The sequence below is a fragment of the Myotis myotis genome, unplaced genomic scaffold (genome assembly GCF_014108235.1).
Source record: "Myotis myotis isolate mMyoMyo1 unplaced genomic scaffold, mMyoMyo1.p scaffold_m19_p_18, whole genome shotgun sequence".
Lineage (NCBI taxonomy): Eukaryota > Metazoa > Chordata > Mammalia > Chiroptera > Vespertilionidae > Myotis > Myotis myotis.
Genome location: NW_023416322.1, coordinates 29,874,179 through 29,886,221, shown reverse-complemented (window position 1 = coordinate 29,886,221; position 12,043 = coordinate 29,874,179). Strand labels below are relative to the sequence as shown.

Sequence of the window (12,043 nt, the reverse complement as noted above, 5' to 3'; positions counted from 1 at the left end):
ATTATAGCCACCTAATTGATATACGTGTTTCTGCAGCAACCAATGACCTTTTTAAAAACACAAATCAGTTCACATCACTCCTCTGCTCAAATGGCTTCCCATTTCATTCAGAATAAAAGCCAAACCTCCTTAAAATACAGTGGGGCCTTGACTTACGAGTGTCCCGACTAACGAGTTTTTCGAGATAAGAGCCGTCTCGGCCGATTTTTTGCTTTGAGTTACGAGCTAAAATTCGGGTTATGAGCCAGCTTCAGATACCCCACCGCTAGTTGGCACAGCGAACGTCACAGTGAATGCCACAACATCAGCCCAGCATCACGTGTCTCACTCGTTCACTTCTTTTTTTTTTTTTTTTAAATATATTTTATTGATTTTTTACAGAGAGAAAGGGAGAGAGATAGAGAGTTAGAAACATCGATGAGAGAGAAACATCGATCAGCTGCCTCCTGCACATCCCCCACTAGGGATGTGCCCGCAACCAACGTACATGCCCTTGACCGGAATCGAACCTGGGACCCTTCAGTCCGCAGGCCGACGCTCTATCCACCGAGCCAAACCGGTTTCGGCATCACTTCTTGATTTGACATACGAGTAATTTCAGTTACGAGCTCCGTCACGGAACGAATTAAACTCGTAAGTCAAGGCCCCACTGTATCTACAAAGTTCTTTGTGATCTGCCTCTCCGTTTGCCATCACTCACCATAATTTCTGAGTTCATCTGTTAATCCTCATTTTAACTACTCCTTTCCAGCCACAAAAGCTTTCTTGCTGCTCCTTAAGCTTAGCAGGCACACTCTAACCCAGCCGTGGGCAAACTACGGCCAGCTGGGCGGATCCGGCCCGTTTGAAATGAATAAAACTATTGAAAAAAAAGACCGTACCCTTTTATGTAATGATGTTTACTTTGAATTTATATTAGTTCACACAAACACTCCATCCATGCTTTTGTTCCGGCCCTCCGGTCCAGTTTAAGAACCCATTGTGGCCCTCGAGTCAAAAAGTTTGCCCACCCCTGCACCTCAAGATCTTTGTATTTTTCTGTCCTCTTTGTCTTGGAACACTCTTTATCTCACATCCTCATATCTATATTGTTTAATACCTTACCTCCTTGCTCAAATATCTCTTCTCAGTGAGGCCTTCCCTTACCATCCAATTTAAAACTGCAAACTCCCATAACACTCTGTATCGCCCTTCCTTGCTTTATATTTTATATTCTCTACAACACTGCTAATATTCTCACCTCCTAATATATTTAATATTTTACTTATTTACTGTCTCTTCTTACAAGAGTTTAAGGGGAGACAGAAGAGTGGTGAAGGGCACAATGAAAGTAGCTTATGCATTGAGCCTCATTTTTCATGTAAGAATACAGTAGGTAATACATATAACACAAAATATGTGTAATCGACTCTTTATGTAATCAGTAAGGCTTCCAGTCAACAGTAGACTCTTAGTAATTAAGTTTTGGAAGAGTCAAAAGTTATACACAGATTTCTCACTGCTCAGGGGTTGGCATCCCTAACCCGTGAGTTGTTCAAAGGTCAACTGTAAATACAAAACTACTACAAATTACCCTTAACTATTTTAGAAAGTTACTTACATTCCACTAGGCCAAGAGAACAAAAATCAGGTTTTTACAAAGCCAAAAGCATTTAATTAAATAAACTACATATTATGCACTTCAAATGTAGTCTTCCTAGAGCAGGGGTAGGGAACCTTTTTCCCCACCATGGGTCATTTGGATATTTATAACATCATTTGCGGGCCATACAAAATTATTAACTTAAAAATTAGCCTGCTATATTTGGTAAAACATTTAATTAACTCACCCCCAATGCCTTGGCAGGGCCAGACCAAATGGTTTCCAGGGCCTTATAGGGCCCATGGGCCAGACATTCCCCACCCATCCTAGAGCAATCATTTTTTTCCCTTCTTAAGATATTAACAATATTGATATTGACACAATATCAACAGCAGAGGCAGAAAAATTCTGGCTCTAGTATGGCTGCCTAGAAAAAATACGGTAATTGTCATTTGTAATCCCACAAGGCAGGGATGAAAACCAATTTATTCTTGCAAATGATGTAACCATACAGTTAAAGCACCAGAGCCCAAAGACAGAAAATGCTAAATACTTTCATAATTTAGTAAAAATGTTTTAAAACACAAAGAATATGTTTAAGAAAAGAAGTCCTCCACTCACATGAGCACTGCTTGCTACCACTGGTATACCAAGTACATTAAAAAATAATCTTGAAAACATTTTACAAAGTTAAATGTGGTCATTGCCAACTGATATGGTAGAGTCAAATCCCAACTCCACCATTTTATTGTGTAAACTTAAGCAACTTAATTAACACTTCTGAGCCTTAGTGTCCCCATCTGTAAATCAGTGATTAAAAATTCTACTTCTTAGAGTTGTTTTAAATGATGAGGGCGAGGCACATGGCAGATATTTAATATGAGAGGGTCTCTGATAACATATATTTGATTTTGTATGTTCTAATTTGACCTCTTCGAGAGAAAGTAACTTCAATCTGCTTTTGATAAGTACAGAAAGTAACTTCGATCTGCTATTGGTAAATATAGGTAATCCCCGTCTTGGTTCTACAACCGTTTCAGCTATATTATTTAAAGAGCCACAAAACATCTCTCCCAACAATAACTTCATATATACAAATGATTTTAAGCTTGGGCCTATGATTTTGCATCCATCTGCTCCCTAAACACAAATCAAAACACTACATAAGCAATGGCTGCAGTGGAATAAGAATAACTGAACGGTGGGTATCACTGGTGACCAGCGATGGACAGGAAGCAACAAAGGTCTAAAATTCAAGCATAGATGGATTCGGGATTAATCATCTCTTCTTAGCAGGAAGCAACAGTGACTTCTCCACACTTCCTTCTGAAAGACGTGACACCTTCTGCAAACGATCCACGCTTCCTGACAGTTTACCAGACCTCTTTTCAGCAGTAAAGCAGCAAAGTGGAAAAACTCCCCAATGAAGACAAAAAAGTCATAACCAGGGGAGTGGTGAAGGTACTACTCAAACAGCACCCCCAAAAGAAAGCGCATTTCCTGATTTCCCGTTTTGATTATTACACATGAAACCAAACTCAATTCCTTAAAAAAAATTTTTTTTTGCAAGTGATTTGAAAGCATCGATAATACTGACGACAGTTGTTTCCGGCCAGTATCGAAAAGCCCCGCAGCAAACACGGGGAAACCTCCCAGGTCAAGTCGCTTCAGCTCTAAGAGGAACTCATGTTCCTTAACATTCATCCAGGTAAGGCCCTTCTCATTACACATCACCAGTTTAGATCAGTTACAACAGAGTGATCCAGCATATCCCAGCGAAATGGGTGGGTTTACTACCGCTTAAACCAGAGCCCGTCCATCTTCAGGAAAACCAGAAATCATTAACACGTCAAGGCCTCTCCTAAGAGACAAACGGACGCGACAATTTCCGTGGAGGCTCAGCAAAGTCCACAAAACCGCACCGGGCTCTGCGAGGACATCGTGCACAAATCCCTCTAGATCTGGGGCCAACGGCCCAAGGTCACACCAGGTCAGTGGCTAAAACATCCGAGAAATGCGAAGCCTCCTGCAATTTAGGAAAACCCTGGGAGGAATGGAGTCTGGGTTGGGGAACACTCAGGTCAAAGCTTTAGCCATGAACAGCCCCACCACATGCAGCGGCTCCACGGGAAAACCCCACGCGAGTCACGCAATTATTTCCTTCATGTCCCCAGTCTTCCCGGCCCCTAGGCACCCCCAACACTCACATCTCCGGAGCCACTTCATCCAATGGTAGACGATAGTGGTGTGGTGTTTCTTGTTCTCTATACACCAAGACGACAGGCCTTGAATAGATTCCATGGTGTTGGTTACCGACTGGAACTTTCGATCCAACGAGGACTCCAGAGCCCCTGCCGAAGAGGCCGACGAGGAGGAGGCCTTACTGCTGCCTCCGCCGCCGCCGGCCGCCATCTTCCCGGTTTGCACAAGCGCTGCTGCTCCTCTGGCGGCGGCGGCGGCGGCGGGAGCGAGCAAAACAATCACTGCGAGTGCGTGGAGGCCGGAGGTGGGGAGGGAGGCCAGGGGGAGGGGATGGTGCACGCGCTGGGCTCTTCTGGCGGCGGGACGGGCGGACCAGCTGCTGGGCACGCTGGCGGCTCCTACACGCTTCGAGGAGGGGCTGTGGGTCGCGAAGGTTTATCAGAATTGCTCAAGGGGTTGTGTTTAAACCAGTCAGTAACCAAGGAAGAAGTACGCGGAAGGCAGGTCCTTGCAAAGCCTTTCCAAACGCCTGGCCCCCCAAATCAATGGTTTTCTACTCCGGCTCTCTACGCGGAGGCCCTTCCCCACGCCTATCCCCACGCTCCTATGAGGGCGGGCGTTAATATCTGAAATGTAATACTACCCGACTGCCCCTTCGGTAGCAGAAATCTTTCTCCTTTAGATCCTCTAGTACAGAAAAGGCCCAAGGATGGCTAGTCAGGATTTTTTTTGCAACGCAATAGCCAGGGGACAGCAACAGTATCGCGCACGCGCCGCGTGGTCCCTCCCCTCTCTTCTCAACCTAGAAAGCAGAGAGGCCGTGATGGCGGGGCAAGCTGACCAATCAAGGGAGAAGCACGAGAAGCGCGCGCAGGAGCCGCAGGTCCGTAGGGCCGCGGAGGCGCGTCTATGATTTCTGCGCGTGCGCAACCCCTCGGCGTGTAGCGGGCTGGGAGGAAAAACGGGGAGGGGAGGAGGAGGGAGTTGGTCAAACTGAGAGGTTGGGGGAGGGGGCTGCCCCGCCCCGCCTCGCCTCGCCCTGCCTTTTCCTCCCTAGTGAGATCTCTCTCTCGGGGCTTCCCATTTCACAAAACAGGGCCGGGAACGCCCACCACTTAGCGGCCACTGTTACTTTCTGGCGGCTGCAGCCGCCGGGCACTAACTCCTCAGGGAACTGACGCACGACAAAGTGGCTGGCAGCCATCTTGCAGTGCCTTGATGATGCGCATGCGCCAGCTCCAGCGAGCCGTTCTCTGCGCAGACTCCCAGACCAAGCGATAGTTTCCATTACCCTGGGACCATACCATTCATAGCCATTTGACTATATGAATTATAGGAAGATGAAGCAGTAAATGAAAATTTCCCGGTAAAAATTTCTTTTTTTAAAAAAAATTGATTTCAGCCCTACCCGGTTTGGCTCCGTGGATAGAGCCTTGGCCTGCAGAGCAAAGGGTCCTCTGTTCGTGGTCAAGGGCACGGAACTCAATTGCAGACCAGTTCCCCACCCGGGTCCTGGTTGGTGTGCCTACAGGAGGCAACCAGTTGACACGATAGTTCTGTCTTTCCCTCTATCTTCCCCTCTGAAAAATCACCCTCTGGTGAGGTTTTTAAAAAAAAATTGACTTCAGAGAGGAGAGAGAGAAAAACATCAATGATGAAAGTGAATCATGGATTGGCTACCTCCTGCACGTCCCACAACTGGGATGGAGTTGACAACCCGAGCATGTTCCCCACTAGGAATGAGCCGTGACCTGGTTCATAGATCTATGCTCAACCATTGAGCCACGTGGGCCAGGCTCCCCCTAAAATTTTCAAGACCAGTAAAGGTTAACATATCTCACCTTGGCCAGTTAAGACAATCTCACAATTGCATAATACATTATAGTTTACAGGAGCCTTAGATAGCTAGTATATTGCTTAGCACCACCTAGATTAACTGTTCTATCTCATCTGCCATGTAAATCCTCTGAGCAGATTTGGAGGCTTCTGTGTCCCACTGAACACATGCAATTATTATATTTTAATTATTTTATGTCTCCCTAGTAGAATCGTGTTTCTTGATGCAGGAAACCTGTTTTGTCAAGCTCATATCTAGTATTCATTAATTCAACAAAAAGTTGTTGAACATGTGGAATGAACCATTCTAGATGTTGGAGAGTAACAGCAAAACAGACAAAAATTCCTTCCCTCTGGGGCTTAGTGTCAGGATACCGTAAGCAAATATATATCAGGGGGTAGTAAGGAAGTCTATAAAGAAGTATGAAGCAGGTTAAGAGAGGCAGAGGGCATAGAATGGGTGATCCTGTATGGGCATAGGAATGGTGGTTTGGTGAATCAGGAAGGAAGTGATACTTGCTCTTGTTAAACAAAAATTTTAACTTTCACAGTCTTTAAAAGAAAAGGTTTATTAGGCCATTGCTACAAAAAAGACTGATTCTTGGGGTTGTGAGCCTAACCACCACCAACATGGCTAGGTAAGAAAAACATGTCCAATGTCCTTGGGTTTTGCAAGCATTTTTGTTTTTAATCCTCACCTGAAGACATGCTTATTAATTTTAGAGAGAGAGGAAGGGAGAAAGAGAGAAACATCAATGTGAGAGAAACATCAACCAGTTGCCTTCCCATATGCACCCCGACCAGTCATCAAACCTGCAACCTAGGTATGTACCCTGACCAGGAATCAAATCCAAAACTTTTCAGTGTATGGGACAACACTCCAACCAACTGATCCACACTGGCCAGGTCTGCAAGCATTATGCAGTACATTAAGTAGGGGGAGTAAGATACAAATCCTTCTTAATCCACTCATCTGCTGATGGGCACTGAGGCTGTTTCCAAATCTTAGCTATGGTGAACTGTGCTGCTAAGATTTGGAAACAGCCTAAGTACCCATCAGCAGATGAGTGGATTAAAAAACTGTGGTACATCTACACAATGGAATACTGCGTTGTGGTAAAAAAGAAGGAACTCTTGTTATTTGCAACAGCATGGATGGAACTGGAAAGCATTATGCTAAGTGAAATTAGCCAGTCAGAGAAATATAAATACCACATGATCTCACTCATTTGTGGAATATAGAGAACTACATAGACCAGGGGTGGGCAAACTTTTTGACTCGAGGGCCACAATGGGTTCTTAAACTGGACCGGAGGGCCGGAACAAAAGCATGGATGGAGTGTTTGTGTGAACTAATATAAATTCAAAGTAAACATCATTACATAAAAGGGTACGGTCTTTTTTTTTTTTTAGTTTTATTCATTTCAAACGGCAGCATCCGGCCCGCGGGCCGTAGTTTGCCCATGGCTGACATAGACTGATGAACAGGGACAGATCCAAAGACAGAGAAACAGCGATCAGACTATCAATCCCCAGAGGGAAAGTAGGGGAGGGTGCGGGTAAGGGGAGATCAACCAAAGGACTTGTATGCAGGCATATAAGCCAAACCAATGGACATGGACAGCAGGGGGATGAGAACATGAGTGTGTGTGTGGGGGGGGGGGGGGGAGGGGGTTGGGGGTTAATGGGGGGATGAGGACACATTTGTAATACCTTAACCAATAAAGAAATTAAAAAACAAACAAATCCTTCTTAAATAATTTACGTTAGCTATAGACAAAGGGGATGGGAGAAGGTGAAGCTGGGATAGGAGCAGCGGAGTCCACAAGAGTCTGTAAAACTCATGTGTAAACAAGAAGCAGAGACTCCTGGGGTTCAAAATGGGAGGGGGGAGGTAAGAAATTGGCCAAACTAGCTATTCTATCTTTTTAGGTAATTTGGAAATAGTCACCCAGAAGTCCCAAGTACACTGAGTGCAAGCAATCTTTTGTTAGTTTTGCACTACAGATGTTAACTGCTTAACCTCTAATTGTCTCTTCCTTCCACCCTCTGGCCTGCTGTAGTTTAATTTAGGTTATCTCATAATTTTCTCCTTGTCATTCTGAATGTTGATAACAAGATAACAAAGCAGATATGGGGGAAGGGCAGAAAGAACAGCAAGTGCAGCCCTGACCGGTTTGGCTCAGTGGGTAGAGCATCAGCCTGCGAACTCAAGGGTCCCAGATTCAATTCCGGCCAAGGGCATGTACCTTGGTTGCGGGCACATCCCCAGTGGGGAGTGTGCAGGAGGCAGCTGATTGATGTTTCTAACTCTCTATCCCTCTCCCTTCCTCTCTGTAAAAAATCAATAAGGTATATTTTTTTTAAAAAAAGAACAGCAAGTGCAGAGGCCCTAAAATAGGAATGTCTTGACAGACAAAGAACAAGGAGGCCAGTGTGGCTAGAAAAGAGTAGGAGAGGGGATAAGTGGTAGAGGTCTAAGAGGTCACTATTAAGGGCTTTGGCTTTTAACTCTGAGATGAGAACTCCTCTAAGCAGAGTTTTAAGCAGAAAAATTACATGGGAAATATTTTGAAAAGATCACATTGGGCCCTAGGCGGTTTGGCTCAGTGGATAGAGCGGCCTGCGACTGAAGGGTCCTGGGTTCGATTCCAGTCAAGGGCATGTACCTCAGTTGCAAGCTCCTCCCTGGCCTGGGCCCTGGATGGAACAAGTGAAGGAGGCAATCAATTGATGTGTCTCTCTCACATGGATGTTTCTCTGTCTCTCCCCCCCCCCTCTCCAAAAAAATAAAAAAAAGATCACATTGGTTGCTGTTGAAAATACACTTCAGAAGAAAAAAAAGAAAATAGACTTCAGAGCCCTGGTTGGCATGGCTCAATGGTTAGAGCGTCTGCCTGTGCACCAGAGGCTCATGGGTTCAATCCCCAGGTCAAGGGCAAGTGCCTAGGTTGCAGGTTCGATCCCTGATCCCTGCCCTCAGTGGGGGCAAATGGGTGAGGCAACCAATCAATGTATCTCTCTCACACTGATGTTTCTTTCTCTCTTTTCATTCCACCTTAGCCCTCCCTTCCTCTCTCTAAAAATCAATGGAAAAAAATATCTGCCCTCCTTGGGTAAAGATTAAAAAAAAACAAGACTTCAGAAACACTTAGTTAAGGAGGCTGTTGGAATAATCCAGACAAGGAAATGATGGAGGAGAAGCCCCAGGCCCTGGAGGGGAAACTGGGGGGCAGTCATAGGCCCACTGGAGAAAAACAGAAACAGAAGAGCTTCCAGGGGGAAATGCTGGAATCTAAGAACACTGCAAATGAGTTTAAAGTTCATGCTAGTCAAGGGGAGAATAATGAGCTATAAATCTTGAAGATACAGGTTTGTACCCCTAGAAGTCTTAGAACATAAGCCCCAAAGGGTGGGGTGTGTATGTTGGGATAAGGACCACCACCTCTGTTACCTTCCTGGTCCCAGAAGGTGATAGGTCTTTCTACGCAGCTCAGGAAGACCCTAAGTTGAAGGGCAGCTAAAGGACCCAGACAACCAATAAAGAACTGAATGAACTTAGAGGAAATATGTATGAACTAGAAGAATGAAGTGGCCATTTTCTCAGATGAACCAGGGGAGGAAAGAGGGAAAGGAGCAGTCATGTGAAAAATGAGTAGGAATCAGGATTTCAGGTACGGATATCTTGAGTTTGAGCTATCAGACACATAAATGGCATTGAATATGTAAGTATGAAATTCATGAGGTCTAGGTAGAAAATATAAATTTAAAAATTTTCAGTATATAGATGGATCTTTAAAACGATGAGATGGATGAGGTTGCCCAGGAAGTGAGGTTCTCTAGACAGAACTATAGTGGAGACATATATCTCTGACCAGAAATTGAACCCACAACCTTGGCGTTATTAGGACAAGGCTTTAACCATGTCTTAGTCACTATGAATAACACTGCAATAACATAGAGGTGCATATATCTTTATGAATAAATGTTTTCAAACGTTTTGGGTAGATACCCAGGATTGCCGGGTCATATGGTAGCTCTCCACCCCTCCTACCTATCATGTTTTTGTTGTTAAACCTCACCCAAGTATATTTTTCTCATTGATTTTTAGAGTGGAAGGGAGGGGGAGAGACAGAGGGAGACATCAATGTGAGAGATACATTGATTGATTGCCTCTCACATGTGCCCTGACAAGGGCCTGGGATCGAGCCTGCAACTGAGGTACGTGGCCTTGACTGGAAATCAAACTCAGGACCCTTCGGTCTGAGGGCTAACGCTGTATCCACTGAGCCAAACCAGCTAGGGCCTACCGATCTTGATGTGGCTTCTATATATCCCAAGTTGTAAGATTTCTGTTCAGCTAGATTTGGGGTGATTCTGAATGATGGTTGTTCTGTACTTTAGTTGGAATTTTGATGTGGTTGTGAGAGGTTCTGAATACCATGTTTACTACCCTATATCTTGACCAGAACCCCTCCTCCCCCCAGGCTTGAAAGCTTTTTTAAAAATATATATATACTTTATTGCTTTTTTACAGAGAGGAAGGGAGAGGGATATAGTTAGAAACATCGATGAGAGAGAAACATTGATCAGCTGCCTCCTGCACACCTCCCACTGGGGATGTGCCCGCAACCAAGGTACATGCCCTTGACTGGAATCGAACCTGGGAACTTTCAGTCCACAGGCCGACCCTCTATCCACTGAGCCAAACCGGTTAGGGCTTGAAGGCTTTTAAGGACAGGTTATTAATTGCTTGGGGGCAATGTTGTGGGCTACAAATTAAAACCTTTGATCTGGCAAAGTGAGACCACCATGGCCTTCAAGCATATCAATAAGCATACAGTGCCAGTGTACTACAGAAGCAGTAACAAGTCATGGATGACCAGCTCCTCTTCTAAGATGTCTTCCTGAATTGCTATGCCAGAAAAATAGAGAAATACTATTTGGGGAATAATATACCTTTCAAGATTTTTGCTTACTGTTAATAGTGCTCCCAGACATCCTCCTTTTATTGGTGATCTTCATCTCAATAGCAACGTGGTGTTTCTCCCTCCAAACACCATCTCTTTGATCCAACCAATGAATCAAGGAGTTACAATAGCTTTTAAGGCCTACTACCTGAAGAGGACCTTTTCCCAGGCTATTGCTGCAACTGAGGAAGACACTGAGAAGACACTAATGCAATTCGGGAAGAATTACATCTATGACTACATCAAGGACTTGGCTTGGGCTTAGGTAACAAAGGAGTGTATGAACAGCATCCTTTAAGAAGTCACTAAAGAAGTTCATCTATGATGTGAAAGTGTTTCCCAAGGATAAGGAGGTTATAAAAATCAACGAAGCACCCTGGCCCGTTTGTTCAGGGAACAGAGCATCAGCATGCAGACCGAAGGGTCCCGGATTCGATTCTGGTCAAGTACACGTATCTTGGTTGCAGGCTCCTCCCTGGCCCGGGCCCTGGTCGGGCCTCATGCAGGAGGCAACCAATAGATGTGTTTCTATCACATCGATATTTCTGTCTTTTCCTCTCTCTCCCACTCTCTCTAAAAATCAATGGAAAAAAATATCCTCAGGTGAGGATTAAAAAAACAAAACAAAAATCAACAAGGCTATGGCTGAAACAGTAAACAACTTTAACCTGGGTGTAGATGAGCATGACACTGAGGAGCTTCTAGAGATGATTCCTGAGAAACTGACTGAGTATTGAAAGTTTAAAAACATGGATCCCATCATTAAAAGGTTGATCCTTCAGGAAGTATTTCAGAAGGCATTGTTATCATAGATGATGGCTCTATGCATTATTGCCTACCAGTGGGAAAAGGATTGTGGATTTTTTTAAATCAGTAAAGAGAGGAAATAACGCTAAATTCCCATTCCACTTTACAAATTGACCCATAATATCCTCCTTCAATGTTCCCTCTGCATCCACTTCATTTCCTGCTAAAAATAGTTAGCCCTGGCCAGTGTGGCTCAGTTGGTTGAGGGTCGTACCATGCACTGAAAGGTCACCAGTTTGATTCCTGGTCAGGGCACATGTCCAGGTTGTTGGGGTGCATACGAGGCAACCGATCGATGTTTCTCTCTTCCTTTCCTTTCCTCTTTCTCTAAAAATCAATAAAAACATTTTAAAATAAAAAAATTTTGAACAAAGACTTTTAATTTATATATATATGTATATATATATTTTACTCATTTCAGAGAGGCAGAGATAGAAACATCAATGATGCGAGAGAATCACTGATCAGCTGCCTCCCGCACGCCCCACACTGGGGATCAAGCCCGCAACCCAGGCATGTGCCCTTGACCGGAATCAAATCGGGGACCCTTTAGTCTGCAGGCTGATGCTCTATCCACTGAGCCAAACCGGCTAGGGCTAAAATAAAATATTTTTTTAAATGACTACTTAGCCAAGACCAGAAGTAA

General features: G+C 44.5%; 1 protein-coding gene across 9 annotated transcripts in view; it reads right to left on the bottom strand.

Moving 5' to 3' along the window:
* Nucleotides 1–4,534, bottom strand: part of RPRD2 (regulation of nuclear pre-mRNA domain containing 2) — a 67,219-nt gene extending 62,685 nt beyond the window's left edge. For 3 of the 9 annotated variants that reach the window (XM_036343717.1, XM_036343721.1, XM_036343723.1), the window contains exon 1: nt 3,790–3,994. In XM_036343717.1, the coding sequence (XP_036199610.1) occupies nt 3,790–3,994 (205 nt within the window). Of the gene's footprint in view, nt 1–3,789 lie in introns of all 9 variants that reach the window. The other 6 variants (XM_036343715.1, XM_036343718.1, XM_036343716.1 and 3 more) reach the window with 5 other exon arrangements.
* Nucleotides 4,535–12,043: the final 7,509 nt, after the last annotated feature.